The 18,819-nt window shown below is 41.5% G+C and overlaps 1 protein-coding gene across 2 annotated transcripts in view; it reads right to left on the reverse strand.

Annotated features, from left to right (window-relative positions):
• Positions 1-1,985: 1,985 nt before the first annotated feature.
• The window catches only part of LOC148409717 (ubiquitin carboxyl-terminal hydrolase 54-like), a 48,224-nt gene continuing 31,390 nt past the window's right edge, over positions 1,986-18,819 (reverse strand). Inside the window, exons 11-21 of one of the 2 annotated variants that reach the window (XR_015868391.1) lie at positions 18,072-18,254; positions 17,111-17,330; positions 16,650-17,036; positions 16,453-16,580; positions 15,937-16,089; positions 11,563-11,692; positions 7,048-7,715; positions 6,719-6,846; positions 6,511-6,648; positions 6,276-6,414; positions 1,986-4,867 (exon numbers count right to left, since the gene is read on the reverse strand). Coding sequence is in view for 1 of the 2 variants with exons in the window: in XM_088439063.1 (XP_088295189.1) it covers positions 4,781-4,867; positions 6,511-6,648; positions 6,719-6,846; positions 7,048-7,715; positions 11,563-11,692; positions 15,937-16,089; positions 16,453-16,580; positions 16,650-17,036; positions 17,111-17,330; positions 18,072-18,254 (2,222 nt within the window). In the remaining variant the exon portion in view is untranslated. The remainder of the gene's footprint in view (positions 4,868-6,275; positions 6,415-6,510; positions 6,649-6,718; positions 6,847-7,047; positions 7,716-11,562; positions 11,693-15,936; positions 16,090-16,452; positions 16,581-16,649; positions 17,037-17,110; positions 17,331-18,071; positions 18,255-18,819) is intronic. The other variant, XM_088439063.1, reaches the window with a different exon arrangement.

Consider the following 18,819-nt stretch of genomic DNA (forward strand, 5'->3'; position numbering starts at 1 on the left):
CGAAACACCTGGGAACAACAAGGGGCGGGGTAGCTGACTGGAGGACACACACGGGCAACAGGTGAGGTTGATTACAGTAATGACACGCGGGGGGGACACCTATAGCTTAAACTAAACAACTCAAAAACCCACAACAAAACACAGACAGATCATGACACATCCATCCATGCATAAGTTCAATTTTCCATCCATCCATTCAACCAGTCATTAGTCATATCATTCCATGAATCCATCATTCATTCATTCATCATTGTCCATCTGTCTGTCCATCCATCTGTCATCCATCCATCCTAATTTTGCCATAGCATTGACATCAATCAAGTTCAAGTTTGGTTCCAAAAAGCGGTGATAATATTGCAATGTAAAAATAGCCCCTTGTTACCCTTAATATATCTTATATATATAATATATATAACCAGCACTGAAAAGTCGCGCTGACTTTACTTTGGCTGAGCAAACGACGGGCCAATCAGTTGGGGAGCGCTGACAAATGCAATAAGCCAAAGGCTCCCCTTAAAATGGGTTTTAAGATATTATATTACTCTGTTTGTGTAAGACTACTTCTTAATTATAGCGCGTGTGTGCGCGCCAGGGTCCTTGTGCGGCCGCCTAATTGCTCTTGATCGGCTCGGAAAAGTGACATCATCGCCACAGTCTGCAGAGGTCATGCTGGGGGTGAGGAGTGAAACAGGAGTGAAATAGGCAAAAAAAAAAAATCCATCGGCAGCCAACGTAAATGCTTCAGATGTGCTGAAAGTCGCATTTATTTATTTTTTTGAATTTTCACGTGGCGCGTTTATTTAACGTGAATTAAAATGATACTCGAAAAATACATCGTAATAATGTACAGCCTATATCCTCTTGAGAGCTGTCTTATTCATTTGTTGTGTCCATTTTGTTTCAACGGGACACCAATGCGAATTGCATCCCATCCAAACACATATCAATGGAAATAACACGACGTCCTCTAATGAGTACACTGGGACTTAACAGAGCAGCGTGAATGCGTCAAATCATATAGACCCAAAACAAATGTCCACTAAAGTAGACACAAATGTTTAGGCTGTGTCTCAATAGGATAACAGTGCCCATAAAATAATGCTTGATTCAACAAAAACACCAAAAATATTCTCCTTTAGTCTCTATAATTCATATTTTTGCCAAAATATGAATCTTTGATTTATCTATTTTATTTTCTAATTGTATTTTTCAATGTAAACAGACGCTTCTTACCGTCAAGTCTGAGTAGAGTATGTCACTTTTGCCACCTAGTGGTCACTAGTTTATTACAAGGCAATTTTTTTTTTGCTATTAAAATGTGTGCGCGATTCATAATATAAAACGGCAATCGTGCTTTCGGTTCTTTCCACATTTCCTAAAAAAAAAAAATATAGGATTTTGTTCGTTTTTTAAATGATGTGCATGTTTCTCTACTTTTGCCAATCAACATCACTAACATGTTTCTCAAAAAGATGTTTTGGGAACGCTTTTTTTTTCCAAAATTCATTCTTTTGTTTTTATTAAAGAATGTACCTTGCATATTACTCGAAATTATAGTTTTTATTTATTTATTTTTATTTTAATATTAATATTCTAAAGACCAGTTTAGAGATTATATACATATATATGTAGATATCAATACATGTGCATGTATGTATTTATGAATATGTGTTTACACCGTATATATGAATGTTTATGTGAAAAACGTGTAAATTTGCGTGTGTATACAGCATATATGTATATACATATTTTTTTTTTTTTTTGGCCAACACATTTGTTTGGATATTTAGTGGCGAATATGCTATATTTTTTTTTTTAATTATTTAACAGTTTTGTGGGGGTTTTTTTCCCTCTAGTTGAAAAATGTCAAAGTTTTCATTCGAACACAGAACAATTCCTTATTTGTAGGTTTTTCTCAATAGCACGACGATGTCCATCCATTTAATGGGACAGAATCTGTATTTTCAGACACAGCAAAGGAGGCCTTATACGGTGGTTATGCCCCCTGTGGGAGTGCATTGGTAGTAATAACTTTATTGCAAAAATACAGGTTCCCTCTTTTACCCCTTGTGACCACTCTACTACCCCCTTTTTACACACACAAACATCAACTATATATTATACCTCCACGTGCGCTTTCTCCCTTTAGTTTACATTCATTCCCCCTCTCTCTCTTTTTTTGTTTTTGCATTCCATTGGTTGAAACTATAGCGTAAATAGATGCAGAACAACAAAGTTCACCAGCAGCATTAAACATGAAATCTCCTCGTGATGGTGGCGGTGGGTGGGACGGTTTTTGTGTGGTGCTCCTCCCGCTGAGAGGCTCGACTTGCATAGCGGACTCAAGCGCTACAATTGGGCTACATTCTCACGCAACCTCAAAACAAACATAAAAAAGAGAAATGAAAACACCTCCGGGGAAAAAACGCCAAACCTTTGGTTTAGTTACAACGATCTATTTTTTTCCCCCCCCGGCATGTAAAGCATATCATAAATCTAGCTTAGTAAAGGGGGGGTTGTGACTGTACAACTGGTTGACATCTCTCAGCGCATTAGCGGCTGAAAATAGACCTCATAATACAGCGTATAAAGCAACATGTACTGTATGTCTTGGCCTATTCGGTATAATAAAGTGTATCACTGCTTTTTTTTTTTTTTTTTTTTGACCTGAGGACCATTTTAGAGTGAAACAAGCATCCCTTTTTTTCCGTCAAACATCCTTCCCTAATATAAAGTGCACTTCTATTTTTTTCAACCGCCGCATCCGCCTCGCAAAGTGCACGAAAGTCAAAGCCTCGTTCCGTGAAGAAAGCCCATTGCTACATTCTCACATCTCACCCGACAAACGGACATATAGTGGACATAAAAAGTCTACACACCCCTGCTAAAATAGCAGCTTCAAATATGAGACCTGTTTCAACTCTTTCATCATTAATGTAAAAAAAAAAAAAAAAAAAAATGTTTGTTTTTTTTTTTTTTTTAGACAGGCAGAGTTAAGGACACCTCTTTTGGTCACCATTAGACCCAAGGGAAAATGTTGATAGCTATGACTTTTTCTGCCATTTTTAACACATTCAGAATTCTTCAACCCTTTGATCACAAATTATTGATACTAACTACATATATATATATATATATATTTTTTTTTTTTTAAACAGGCAGAGTTAAGGACACCTCTTTTGGTCACCTATAGACCCAAGGGAAAATGTTGATAGCTATGACTTTTTCTGCCATTTTTAACACATTCAGAATTCTTCAACCCCTTGATCACAAATTATTGATACTGACTACATAATTATTATTATTAATTTTTTTTGAACAGGCAGAGTTAAGGACACCCCTTTTGGTCACCTATATACCCAAGAGAAAATGTTGATAGCTATGACTTTTTGTGCCATTTTTTTACACACATTCAGAATTCTTCAACCCCTTGATCACAAATTATTGATACTAACTACATATTTATTATTAGTATTATTATTATTTTAAACAGGCAGCGTTAAAGACACCCCTTTTGGTCACCTATACACCCAAGAGAAAATGTTGATAGCTATGACTTTTTGTGCCATTTTTTACACACATTCAGAATTCTTCAACCCCTTGATCACAAAGTATTGATATTTACATAATTAAACAATATATTAAACGGATTATATTGTATGTCATGAAACCCAGACACCTCAACAACGTGAAAATACGTCCCTGGCATTGAATGAGTCAATGATCTAAAGTAATTGATTAGCACTTGATTAATTTCCTCCCAGCCATTTTAGACCCTCCTTTGGTCAAGCAAATAAACATTTCAATTTCAAATCAAAAGCCAATCAAAAGCCTTCAGCCAGAACAACTGAATCTTTTTGGAGTTAATGAGAATAATGTTTATTCAATTTGATTTGTTTTGTTCTTTTTGTTTTATGGGTTGTATTTTGACTCATTGCGCAGGCCCAGTAACACTCGTTCTTTGACGTGTATAGTCGTCAATGGCAGTGAATGAATGCAAAACCTTTTTTTTTCCAGTTTTTACCAGGGGTGTGTAGACTTTTTATACCCTCTGCACTGTATGTAACCCTTGAGTGTAAAAGTAACCTTAACCCAAAGCCTAACACTATCAAGTTAAGAGTGACTTATGTAACCCTAATGTGAAGCCTTCATATTTGAAAGAAAATATAGTCAAGAAAAAAAAAAAAAATCAAAAATCTGCCAGGAATGAAAAGATTTAACGGAGGAGGCGCTTTTCTTGTTCAATCTCCCGGTAGAAACGGGAGAGCTGTCATTCAGGTAGGTGAGCCGGGATGAAAAATTCGGAAAAAGGAGGAGGGCGGCGGGGCACAAAAATCGTCCTGCTTCCACACTTGTGAAGTGCACCCCCACACCTATGTTGAATATTCATTAACATTCCATAAGGTCTTATTTGTTAACATACGGAGTTCATACATATTCTGTACACGGCCTTGGACAAAAAAATAAAATAAAATAACAACAAAAAGAGAAAATATGGCTGTCTATCAGAAACAGTTCCGCTGCTACGTGTCCGCCAGGAAATGCCCGTGGAGAAAGAGGAAGAGGCGTGGCTACTGGGAGCGTCCCCACAAAGCGTCCGTAGGGGAGCGACAACGGGAGAGCTTTGAGGTTTTCGGGGTCAAGAGTGACTGCATAGACAGATAGTGGGGTGGGGTGGGGTTAGGGGGGGGGCGAAGCAGGGGGTCTCTACGTTGCGCTGCGGGTGCGTGCGTGCGTGTTTGCGCGTGAGCGGCGTGCGTCCGATTCAGGCCGAGCTCGATCAGTGAGGCCGAGCGGGACCCTGGTCGGAGGGCAGTTTGACGCCCGTCAGGCACAGCCAGAAACTCCCGGCGCTGCCCGACAACTCCTGAAAACACGAAGAAAAACGCCAAGTGGAAATGTGGACAAAAATGGACAATCACACACCAACGTAGGTCAAATTTTGGAGCCAAAGGATAAAAACCAAGATTAATTCATGTTTGATATCACTTATTTTTATCCATTCTTGAGTACTTATCAATACCAGTATAAAGTAGATACCACAACTATCTATGACAAAATCAATTTTCTTTTGCGGTATTTGGACCTTTTTGGGTCATTTTCTTCCACATCATTCCCGCAGTATTTTAGCCTGGTAGTGTGATAACTAAGTGGCCATGTCATGTTGACATGTTGTCACCATCTGGGTCAAATTTCAGCTCCATAGTGTCTTCTTTCAAATTTTCAACTTTTCATGTGACATGCCTTTAATGGGAGTGTGATACCTAAGTAGCTGTGTCACCATCTGGGTGAAATTTCAGCTCCCTATTGTCTTCTTTCAATGTTATCCCTTTCATGTAAAATGTCTTTGATGTTAGTGCGATAACTGGTGATCGTACCATGTTGAACTTTGACATGTTGTCAGCATCTGGGTGAAATTTCAGCTCCCTAGTGTCCCTAACCCTTCTTTTAATGCTATCCCTTTCATGTGAAATGTCTTTGATGTTAGTGTGATAACTTATGATGGTACCATGTTGAACTTTGACATGTTGTCAGCCTCTAGGTGAAATTTCAGCTCCCTCGTGTCCCTAACCCTTCTTTTAATGCTATCCCTTTCATGTGAAATGTCTTTGATGTTAGTGTGATAATTTGTGATCGTACCATGTTGAACTTTGACATGTTGTCAGCATCTAGGTGAAATTTCAGCTCCCTAGTGTCCCTATTGTCTTCTTTCAATGCTATCCCTTTCATGTGAAATGTCTTTGATGTTAGTGCGATAACTGGTGAGCGTGCCATGTTGAACTTTGACATGTTGTCGGCATCTGGGTGAAATTTCAGCTCCCTAGTGTCCCTAAACCTTCTTTCAATACTTTCCCTTTGATGTGAAATGCCTAGGATATAAAACTGAATTTTGCATAATATTGCTCAAGGGTTAAATTAACACAATATTTTCAGAGTTTTTGCGTATCAGTATCAGATACTGGTATCGACATCCGACATGTAGAGTCGATACCTTGAAATAAGCCTGGTTTTAGCCCAATACTGATACCAAGTATCGGTACTCGGCCACGCCGAGCTGAACGTGATATTTTTAAGATCAGTCTTCCGAGAACAAAGTATATTATGGATGTGCGCGTGACTGGATGAATTTGATTCTTTTGTAAAGAGCCTTGAGCAATATATGCGTAGAAAATTGCACTCCAAATCCCAATTTCTAATACTTTCATCATCATACAACCTCGATTAAATCGATAAACAGAATGCAGGTTGTTCAGGTAACGCAGTGTGATGTTTACCTGTGAGGCGGAGGAGGGAGGTGGTGATGACAAAGTGTTGGTGATGAAGAGCATGGAAGAGGTGGAATAGCGAGCGACAGACTCAGGACAGAGGAAGCAAGCAATGGGAGGAGGACACACTGACATCAGCTTGCTTCGCCTTGGAGAGCACACAAAGAAGAAGAAGAAGAAACAAGGAGGGAAGCGGTGTGTTGTCATGCTGAGCCACAAGGGGGCAGCAGAGATAAGGACTTACAAAACTGCGGGTGGCGGTCAGACGGGCGTGGCGCGGGGTCACAACCACCGTGCCGCTCAGGCTGCGTCCCATTCTCCTCGGGTTGTCCCCCTCCTCGTCTGGACCCGCCCCCAAACGCAGACCCTGCAACATCATTGGCTGCACGGGGAGAGAGGAAAAGATGTCGGATAAGTGAATGGTGGGGCAAAAAAAAGGGGGCGGGGATCACCTTGTTGAGGTAGGTGGGGGTGCTGGCGCCCTCCGGCCCAAACACGCTCCTCTCCATGTCTGCATTGGGGGTTCTGGAGCGAGCCTGCCCCCCCACCCTGGAGATGAGCCGCTCCGATGGGCTGTAGCCTGCGCGGGAACAATCACAGCTCAGCTTGCAAATTTCACACGAGCGAATTTAGAAACAGGTGAGTAATCAACGAATTTTCAATCACTGCACCTCTACGTACTTTTGTCTAAAAAAATGATCTCGCTCGACTTTTCCCCGATCAGAGTAGGCGTGAATGTAAGTGACCCAAAACTTTTGAAGGACAGCGCAGGGGCGCGTACCTGTCCTTCCGGCCTGCAGGCTGGCCTGGTAAAGGGTGTCGAGTTCCGTTAGCTCCGCCTCCTCGCGCTCACAAACGCGTTGCCCCGAGGCACGCCGGGAGGCCGAGTTCCCCCGGGCGGGGTGCCGACCCGGCCCGGCCGCTTGGGGGGGGACGGCAGAGCAGCGGTCCGGCGGGGTGTCGTAGGGCGTCACCATGGCGTCGGGGCGGTCCAGACTCCAGGAGGACCAATGGCGGGCGGCGCCGTCGGAGGGAGGCCAAGCCCGGGGGGCGGGGGCGGCGCTGGGCTGGGGGGGCTGCCAGACAGGCGCGATGGGCTTGGCGACGGGGGGAGGAGGGGGGAGCGTGACGGGCGCCTCCCAAAAGCGCAGCGGGAGCGACGGCAGGGATATGGCCAAGTGCCTCCCCAGGGGCCTGACGCTCACCCCCCCGGCCTGGAGCAACTCGCACAGCCTCACCCCCCCGCCCACGTCAGCGGAGGGGGCGCACGGGTGGGCGATGCTGAGGGTGAGCGCCGGACGGGGAGGAGCCGGCGGCTGGCGGCGGGGTGGAGGTGGAGGCGGAGGGGGCGGGTCCTGGCTCCCGCGAGCCGCATCCTGATTGGCCGCCTGGTCCTCTTCCTCCTCCTGATTGGGCGTCAGCAATACTTGGACCGGGCCAGGCTGTTCACTGGCGAGAGGACGACACAAAAAAGTTTGGCTGTCAGGTGCTTTGTGGGACCATCAAAAACACACACGCGCGTTTGTTTGGCTATACTTGTGAGGACATATGTTGACCATGGATTTCCTAGCTCCTAACCTTAACCCTCAAAAATGATTAGCTAACCCTAAACCTTAACCCAATTCAAAGCTATACTCTAAAACAGGGGTGTCAAATTCATTTTAGGGGTCGCAGGTAAGAAATTCAATCCTCAAGTTGCAAACTGTAAACTGTTTTTTTTTTTTTTAATTAAATTTAAATAAATTATATTAAAGTAAAAATGTCCTTTTTGGTCCCCTATGTATCACAAGGCATTTTTCCTTAAGTTGCATGAACTTGGAAATTTTCTGAGATCTTGTCATCATTTGTTTAAAAAATACATAATTTTGAGTAGAACACATTAGATGAATGAAAAGTAAATAAACAAATAATTACAATTAAAACACAGATATCCAGTAATTCGGCTCAGAATGATACAATTTATTCACCATTTGTTTTCTTTTTTATTCTTAATGATTGGCAAAAACGTCTTGGGGGCCTGATTAAACCTCCTTGGGGACCGAATCCAGCCCGCGGGCCATATGTTTGACACCGCCGCTATAAAAGTAAGTCTTGACCCACAAAAACAGGTCCAAACAAGTGAGGACATGAAAATATCCTCACTGCTGTTCGAAAACTCAAAACAGTCCCCGCAAATACCGCCGTACAGGAACACGCACGGTGTGTATGGCCGTACTACACTTGTGTGGACATCCCATTGAGGAATTGCATTTCCTATCCCTTAATCCAATTCAAAGCTAAACTTTAAAAGCAAGTCTTTACCCTCACAAAGAGGTTTGAACAAGCGAGGGCACGACTCAATAAAAAACACAAATTGGTGCTCACGAGTATAGCCGTGCAAGAATTTATACACACATAGGGCCTGGTGATGTGTGGAGGGTCTTCTCAAACCTTTAGGATCTTCTCACGCACACACTGCATGATTCCAGCCTATCATGCGCTTTAATCAGACTTTCCAAACAGCCATCTTGGAGCAGCGTGCCGGCGCGGCGTCATACGTCAATGCCGCGCAAAGTAATTGGCTCTCAGCAGCCCGCCGTACCGCCTCCTTGATTTACATGCAGGCAAGTGATGTATGTGGCACATTAGTGGATCCTATTTGCGTGTCTTATCTGCTTGTGTGTGTGGGCGCGTGTACGTGTGCCCTTGGTGTCTGAAGCAAATTATGGCTTTTACTGTCTTTGTGAGGACCTCTTGCACTCGCGGGGACCATTTTGGTCAGGGTAAAGAGTTAGGTCGTCTGTTGTGATGGTTAGGGACTAACAAATGCATTTTCACTCTGATGTCCACACTACAAGGTAAAAATAAAGCCTTATGTGTGTGTCCTTGGTTTTTGGGACATGGTGGGGACCAAAGTCCAGGTTTTGCACTCTTTGTGAGGACCTCTTGCACTTGCGGGGACCATTTTGGTCAGGGTAAACAGTTAGGTAGTCTGTTGTGATGGATAGGGGCTAACAAATGCATTTTCACTCTGATGTCCACACTACAATGTAAAAATAAAGCCTTGTGTGTGTCTCCTTGGTTTTGGGGACATGGTGGGGACCAAAGTCCAGGTTTTTCACTCTTTGTGAGGACCTCTTGCATTTGCGGTTACCATTTTGGTCAGGGTAAAGAGTTAGGTAGTCTGTTGTGTTGGTTACGGGCTAACAAATGCATTTTCACTCGGATGTCCCCGCGACAATGTAAAAATAAAGCCTTGTGTGCCTCCTTGGTTTTTGTGACATGGTGGGGACCAAAGTCCAGGTTTTGCACTCTTTGTGAGGACCTCTTGCACTTACGGGGACCATTTTGGTATGGGCTAGAGTTAGGGGCTAAGAAAAGCATTTTCAATGTGATGTCCCCACTACAAAGGAAAAATAAACCCTTGTGTGTGTGTCCTTAGTTTTTGTGAAATGGCGGGGACCAAAGTTCAGGTTTTACAGTCCTTGTTAGGACGTCTTGCTCTTTTAGAGCCGTTTTATTGGAGCCTACCAATTCAGACCTCTTAGAGGGTCAAGACATGCTTTTAGAACGTGTCTGTGTGTGTCTTTGGTTTTTTGCTGCATAGGGGGGACCAAACACCACGTTTTAATATATACAAACTCTAAATATAGAATATAAAAACTTTGATAGACAATACAATATTAAGGTTATCGTTATAATTAATTTAAAGTTATGATGACAACAAAAAGAGGAATTTTATTACAAATTTAGAGGCAAGGAATCGCTTTATGTCAATGAGAAGTCCCCACTCCGATAGAACACCCCCCACGCGTGTGTGTGCGTACGTGCCCTGCTCCCCACATCAACTCTTTCAGCCTTAGTAATTACCCAGCAGGCTTTGCAGCAGCAGTTATAAATCAGAAGCCTGTGTTGATCAATAGAGGTGGGATGTAAAAAAAAAAAAAAAAAAGGAGACGGGAAGCACGAAGTGTATCGTACCGCTTCCGTACCGGGTAAGGACATTTTTGGTAGAGGATTTAAGCTAACGCTTTTAAGCAGTAGGAGCATGTGTAATTCCAGCCAATCAGAAAAACTGATAGATAGGAAAACTGTACAGACATGTCGGGTGAGTGGATTTCTATTTTTAAGACTAAAAAATGTTTTTTTCTATGGTAGATAATAATTTTCATTGTTTTAATTAATTCATTAACACATTAAGTGACTTTTTTTCATGAAATACCGTAGAAACCCTTTTAATTTACTGGGGGATTTTTTTTTTCCTTTTTAAAATAATTTTCTGAAATGTAGATTCATAATTAAATAGAAAGAATTATTGGAATTTTTTGATTGAAAAAAATTAAGTCAATTTTTACAAATGAAATACATTACTTAAATACCTTATTAATCGGGGCTTTTTTTTAAATAATTTTAATAATTTAATAATTTAATTTAATATTTTTTTAATAATTTTAATTAATAATTGTAGAACAATATTAAGTCATCAACATTAGGAAAAAATATTGATGGATTTATTTGAGCAAAAATACTTTTTTTTCATGAAATACAATACCAGTCAAAAAATAAGAAACACCATCGATTTTACGTTTTTTTTTTTCCTTTTTATCTTAATTATAGATACCAGAATATTCGAAATTAGGAAGAATTATTGCTGGAATTATTATTCTTAAAATTTAAATGAAGTCACTTTTTTCATAAAATACAGTACTCGTCAAATTTTATTTTATTTTTTGAATCCTTTTTTTTAAATAATCTCCAGACTAATAATTACATAATTGAAATTAGGAAGAATTTTTGACAGAATTTTTTGATTATAATAAAAGATAAATTCCGTAAATTCCCTTTTCCAAGATTATAGCTTTGCATGCATATTTTTTTTCTAATAAGCTTCACGATGCGGCTGATGCTTTATGACCTGAAATGACATTCCTAGCACAGTTGTACATTTTTTTAAAGAAAATAACTTAAAATTCCAAAGCTCTTAATGTATTTGACAGCATTTAAATCTGGCGTTTTGCAGGATGGCGTCAAATCTCGCGTGATTCTCAAGCCGATTTAGCGATTTTAGCGAAAAAAATGATGCCTTCAGGGTCCGCGCCCAAAAAGCGCAGCAGCACAACACACAGCACGACACAAAACACGGCGCACACAAAAAGGGAAAGCGCAGGACAAAAAAAAAAAAAAAAAAAGACAACTGTCTCTCTCCCAGCCCAGGCAAGCGAGGAACACGCGACGGGATGCGCGGGACAAAAAAGCGCGGGAAAAACAGACGAGGAGTCCGCAGGTGGCCGACGGCGGCGACGGGCGGCGCGTATACCTGCAAGGACCCTGCGGGCGGGGGGCGTTTCCTGCCTCCCGTTGCTGCGCTTCCTGTTCCCGCCTGCCTTTAGGGCTCCTCACGCACGCGGCGCTAGGAGCGCTAGGCTCGCGCGGGGGTCTGAGCACAGCTGAACCCGCGACGCGACGGCACGCGGCCATGAGGGAGGAGAGAAGAAGACACAAGCAGATAGACTGGTTATGCTGGGCCATGGAGAAAGTGGGCGTCGCTGAAGTGGGGCGCGCCCGCCCGCCACACGCTGTTTGCGTGATCGAGTCATAGGAGGGGGGGGGGGGTTTATATATATATATATATATATATATATATATATATATATATATATATATATTCTACAATTACAATTATTTATTGTGTTTTACTATCATATATTTTCTTATTTTATGTTTATTATTTTATTTAAAATATTAATTTGATTAATATTTGCATTATTATTTTTTTTTATTAGATTTTATTTTTCCTATATATTTAGAATATTTATTTTACAAATACATACATATATACTGTTATTATTCATGATTATTTCTTGATTTATTGCTATATTTTTCTAGTTTTTCTTATTTCCATATTATTGCTGTTATACATATAGTGTATTATTATTATTATATTTATTTTATTGATCTAGTTTCTTTTGTTTTCCCTATTCACATATATTATGGACTGTTATTATACACTGTTATTTATTGTATTATTATTATATTATATTTATTGTTTTATTTGAAATATATATGTATATATACTATTTTATATCATTTTATTATTTATTCCTTTTAATTTTAAATACCTTTTTATGTATTTTATAATATTAATATATATTATACTATTATTATGTATGTTTTTAATATATTTGTTTATATTTTACATTGTTATTTATATTATTATTATACGGAATAAAATACCAGCCAAAAGTTTGGAAACACTTTCAAATTCAGATGTGCTGGAGGGAGGAAATGTGAAATTTGAAAATGTTTGAACTCTTCCATCTTTTCTTTTGTTTGTTTGCCCATTCATACTCACCGGTCATTATATTAGGTACACCTGCATGCGATATTTTGCACCGGAAACGGGAAGCATTTCTGTTTTCGTCAAGGCCGACAGCGCAGGCGTACCTAATCAAGTGACCGACGAGTGTTTACGCATCAACGCGAAGACTGCGCTTAGTAAGTCATAAATCCAAGGTCAAGAGAATCTTTTCTCCGGGCCGTTACGAGGGGCCTTGAACGCATCGATACGGATGCTGCACGGTGCTTATGTAAGCGCGCCGATAGTGAAGCCATCTGTCGTCCTCACACTTTATCAAGGTTACTTGTGTGTGTGAGTGTGCGTTTTAGTTTCGTCCACACACTACGCACACAAACACACAGGATGACGGACAGGACACACATCTAATAATCCGCGTACAGATTTACTTAGCGCTGAGCCGGGGGGAAAACCTCCACACCTGCAGTTCACGCACACACACGAACACACACACACCAAACACAAATGCAATGTCTCTTTGTCTTGGTCAAACACACAAACAGGTCTTTATGTCCATGCGCAGACCGTGTTTTGACAATTATTATTATCATTATTACGACTGCATGTTTATGTCGCAGTGAAGGCCATGAGAGCGTTGCTACTTCTTTGTTGTTTGCCACACACAAACACTGGAACCTGTTTTCTTGTCGTGACGGGGAGCACGCTTTAACGTGTCCTTCTGGGGACCGCAATTTGAAACTTCTTTGCTGTGGGCCACAAACACACTACAAATACAAATGCAATATCTTTGTGTCTTTGTGATGACTACTTTTTCTGAGATTTAGGTCTTAAACACACATACACGTATTTTTTGCATGTGCAGACCATATTTTGACTTTTTTTTTTTTCTTTAAAACGTCTTATGTCCATCTGCAGACCACATTTGACTTTTTTTCTGTGGGCCACAAACACACTACTGCATGTTTCTCCCAGTAAAGACCATGAGAGCTTTGCAACTTCTTAAGTGTATGCCACAAACTCACACAAAGACTTGTTTTCACGTTCTTATGGGGACATACATGTCTTTACGCCCGTGTATAGAACATATTTTGACATTTTTTTGCTGTGGGTCACAAAGAGTCGTTACAGTATTTCCTTATAAGCACTGCATAAAATAGGCAACAGTCATGCACATGTTTTCATGTTTTTTGCCTCTGTGGGAATATCTTTTAATTATCTGAGCGACATAAACGTAAATTACACACAGACATGTCCTTATGTCCACGTGAGACCAGATTTTGATATTTTCTTGCTGTGGGCCACACACACAGACAAACTATGTCTTTGTAGAGATCAATAATAAAAACGCCTCAATGTCACTGTGAGGACATTTTGCTAAATATCTTGTGAACCGGCGCTTTCCTTATAGTAGTTGCAAAACCCAAAGCTGTCGATAGAGGGTAGTAGAGCGCTATCACTCTCATTTCCGATCACAACACACATACACAGAAACCCGTGATGAGTTGCACGCGCATACCAAGAGGAAAAATATACATTTCCTCGCCAGATTTCCCACGATTATTTGCTGCCAGACGTTTATAATTTAGGATTTATTTATTTATTTATTGCAGGTTTTTTTCAACAGTTACTTTTGTCAAAATACTCCAAGGAACAATGAGCATATTTTGACTGCATATTTCTTGCCATAATTAAATCTGCTCACTCGCATTGAGCCATGAGCCATCTTATCCCAAATATTGCAAAAGCGAGATCAACTTTCATTAGATTGACAGCCAGTGGGCTGCATTTCACTGGCTCCTTCCTGCTGGCATTTGGCCATTTCCTCTTCCGCCTTTTCTAACGAGAATGTTGGCTACTAGCAAAAGCAGGGCGCTGAATATGAAAGCATCTTTTTTTCTGGTGCACGGAAACACAGCCAAACACAAACATCCTCATTCTGCCAACAACTTCAAGGAGCAAATAGCGTTTACAAGAAAGTAACGCCCGTTATCTCACTTTGCAACAAACAGGGAAAAAGATTCCAATTGAATAATTACAAGTGAATGCAGCAATAAGACGACAAATTATATGTGTTAATTAGCATTAGCGGTGTAGCAGACATTGCTAAATACAAATGGGTGAGTTTACTTTTTACATCATTGCACTCGTGAACTTCAGCCACGCTGTAGCTGTCAATTCTTCGATTGAGAAATTCAATGCTTAGGCATTAAATTTACTCGTTCAATTTTGACATTTAAGATTCCAGACATTAAATTTCATGGAACATTTTAAAGAAAAAAAGTGTTTTAAAAGAGGGTCTGAAGTGGATGATAAAACATGAATCATGTACTAAAGTCATTGATTGCTATAGTACTTAAGGAACCAATTACTCATGTACTAAAGTAATGGCAATTTACTTTGTGTATTTAAGTTATCGATTACCTCAGTACTTCAGTGCATTAATTAATTAATTATCTTGGTACTCAATTAAACAAAGTACTCGATTACCTTGCATAATTACCTCAAGTAATTGATTATTTCAGTATTAAATACATTTAGTGCCATTTTTAGACCTGCCTTTAATCCAAATCTTTGAAAAAAAAACATATTAATTTAAAATATAATATCTAATCATAATAATAAATAAAAAACATATTTACATAATAATTATGATTATGTTGATGATTATTATGTAATATTAATATTATATATGTATGTAAATAAAGTACAATATCTAATAATAATAAATTAAAAAAATGTTTATGCAATAACAATAATAGTTATTATTATTACATAATTATATTAGATTAGATTAGATTAGATTAGATTATAATCCTTGACAATAAATGTCTGAACTCCTAAAATAAATAAATAAACAAACATATTATTTTTGAAATTGAAATTGAATAAATTGAACTGAGTTAATTCTCCAAACCATTTGGTACAAGATACATTTATTCTACATTTATCTCTATATTTTCCCTACTTGAAGACTGCGTGGGAACTCAACAGCCCCATCGACTGTATTTGTACCCAATCATTAAAAAGTCACTCTTTAAAAACAATGTGACCTCTATAGGACCTTTGAACGGTGGATTTAAGGATTACGTGTCATTTTTTAAAAAGGGATTTAAGGCCTTCTATTTTCAAAACATCAGCAGATTTAAAACTTCCTTCCTCACAAAACATTTTGCTCGCATCCCCGAAAATCAGTGTGACATGAACGAGCGTCACGGTAACGAAAAGGTGAGCGGTGAAGGGTGTTACCAAATGCAGGGACAGACGAGCAGATGGGAACGAGGACGAGAGGTCAGACTGAGACATTTACATATGCGAGTGAGCCTATTTTACAAAACGATCCCCAGAGGCGGAGTTTGAAAAGGAAGTTGGTCGTACCCTGGTGCTGGAGCTGATCCAGGTCCATGAATTTGCTGGGTTTGGGGTTGAAGCCCATGGCGGCCTCTTGCTCCGCCTCTTTGCGCTTCTGCTGCTCCTGCTGACGGGCTCTCCTGGCCACCTCCTCCTGGAGCTCGTCTAGCTCGCTGCGCCCTGAGAAATCAACACCGCGGGATTTTCAAATAGTTCCTAAATGTATATGGAGGCTAAATTAGTTCCCAAAACGCTACAGGATGCTAATGTGCATACGCTATAACATCAGCAATATTATGTTTTTAGCATTAGCTTACAAGGATGTTCGAATTTATTTACAAAATGTGTTTTGACATATTTTCAAATAGGTCCAAAATGTAAATTAGCTAAAGAATGGCACACTCCTGGTAGTGTGATAATTAAGTGGTCGTGCCATGTTAAAAATTGACATGATGTCACTACCTGGGTGAAATTTCAGCTCCCTCGTGTCTTCAAAGGATTGGGAAAAATCCCGCATCAGGGTTAACCAAAAATAAAACTTACCAGGGTTGTTGGCGGCACACCAGCCAGGCGAGGGCAGCTCCTGCAGGATAGCACCGGTGCTCTTTGACTTGGGCACTGAGCGCCATGACGGTCCGGACGTCAGCGCCCGTTTCGGTTGCCCCACCTCCCTGACGGTTAAAAAGGCTGTCGAGTGAGTTGTCTACGCGGGCATCAGATTTGAAGGGACGTTTTCCCACCTATCAGGACTGCTGCTGTTCCTCTCGCTGCTTTCATAGCCGCTCTCCATCCTCTGTATCAAGCGGGGCTGGTGCTCCGCCCCCCTCAGGGGAGGAGGGGCCGGCGGTCCCATCGTCCGTCCCAGAGTCTCGGGCTGGCCGACCTGCCCGAATCTCACCTCCGGTTCTGCCGCGTCCCTGCCCCCCGAAGGTTGCGAGCTCCGCGGCGTGGGCGTGGTGGGGCGTACGCAAGGTAACGGCGGCCGGGGGGGCGGCGGGTGAGAGGGTCCCGGCAGGGTGTGGTAGCCCTGAGAGCAGATTCGTTGGTTGTGGCCCGAGAAGATGCTGTCGATGTTCAGGGCTTCTCTCCGGGGCCTCCAGGTGGGCCGGTAGCAGCCACCAGAGGAACTGAACCACAAATAGACAATGGTCCGCTACCCCGTCATGTGTCAACCAATCAGCTGATACAAAACGGGCGGTACCTGGACTTGCTCTCGCTGCTGGTGCTCTCATCCTCCCAGTGAGGCCCCCCGACCCCACCCTCGCAGCCTCCCACCCCAGAAGACGAGGAGGAGGACAGGGGTCGAGAGGAAGACGAGGAGGAGGTGAGCGGCCGGCGTGACGAGAGCAGGAAGACGGCCGTCTCCTTGTACTCCTGCAGGGGAGGAGAGGGTGGCCGGGGAGGACCCTCCACTGCTGACTCTGGAGGGAGGAAGCAGATAACCGTGATGAGAAAAACCTACGACGACAGAAGAAATTCGTACCTCCCCTTAACACCCCTTGTACCTCCAGTGCAAAGGTAAATACACTCCCACTTTTGCACGTCTTTTTGTTTTATTTTAGGAAGAATGATTTTGCACCGAGTCAGCCAGGTAAACAGGAACGTTTCACGATAGAAATTGCCTAGGTTGCAAAAATATGTGTTTGGAAGCACATAGCAACGGCAGTAGTAAATAATTCACCCACTGGTGGAACTAGCGTTATAAATACTGGGTTCCCACGGGGACTGATTTGATAGATGGGACATGTTGTAGTGAGAGTGGCGGATTGACGCTGTTTTGCTTGTTATGACTCCAAACCTAACTCTTTAAAAAAAAAAAAAAAAGTTTTTGGCAGTAACACGTCCGTCTTCACTCTGTTGGAATATTCTTCTTTGGGTGAGCGGTCAAGATGATTGATGACTAGTTGTTTTGTGGCCGGCTGGCATTGAAAGACGTCATGAAGGGGACGAGGCAGCCACACGGGGAGAGGCACGGCTTCAGTAAACGAGACATTTCATTTCCTGTTTAGAGATATCAACTCTAAACATACAACTCATATTTAAAAAGGAATTAAATCGGCAATGTGCCAAAAGTAAATTTTATGCATATATTTAACTGTTTAACATCATTTAGGCCCTTTAAGATTGAAAACTAACTCCCATAGCTGAGAATAAACCGGTACCTCCTGCGTCTGCGCCGTGCGATGACGTTCCAAGATCGTAGTTGCAGACCACGGTGGTCTGGGAGTCGCTGGATAGGTGACTGCCTGTGGACTGGTGCAGCGGCCGGCTGCGGTAGGCGCGATGGCTGCAGCTGTCCGTCGACGAGTCCGTGCGGGTGTCGCTGGAAATGGACGGCTCCCGACCTAAAGGGAGACCTTTGCCTGTTAATCCCCGGCTCCCATATGTTTAGGAGAAATGACGACGGGTGGGTGCGTGGGGGGGGGGGGATTAGGAGGTTAAAGTTCGACCTCCGGATGATCGACACGTGTGTAATCCAGGGGTGGGCGAATGTTTGAGCTCAAGCGCCACATTTGTTTTTGGGGGGGAAAAAACTGACAGTCACCATTCGTGGATAAGGTACGAGGTGATATAATATGACAAATTGTTTATTTCCCTAATAACCATCCGTCCGTTCAGTGAGCTGGAGCCTATTTCAGTTGATTTAAGGACAGCGGCGGAGTACACTCCATATTTTGTCTGAGTAAAATCTCGGGCTGAACAATTTTCATCATAAATCATAATAAAACACTAATGCTTTCATAAGGCGTGTGTCTGTTTGTGTGTGTGTGTGTGTATATATATATATATATATATATATATATATATATATATATATATATATATATATATATATATATATATATATATATATATATATATATATACACACACACACTGTTTTTGACTGTTTGGCAATGCCCTCACTGC

The sequence above is a fragment of the Hippichthys cyanospilos genome, chromosome 17 (assembly GCF_059441005.1).
Source record: "Hippichthys cyanospilos isolate Australia breed blue-spotted pipefish chromosome 17, RoL_Hcya_1.0, whole genome shotgun sequence".
In the NCBI taxonomy this organism is placed as follows: Eukaryota; Metazoa; Chordata; class Actinopteri; order Syngnathiformes; family Syngnathidae; genus Hippichthys; species Hippichthys cyanospilos.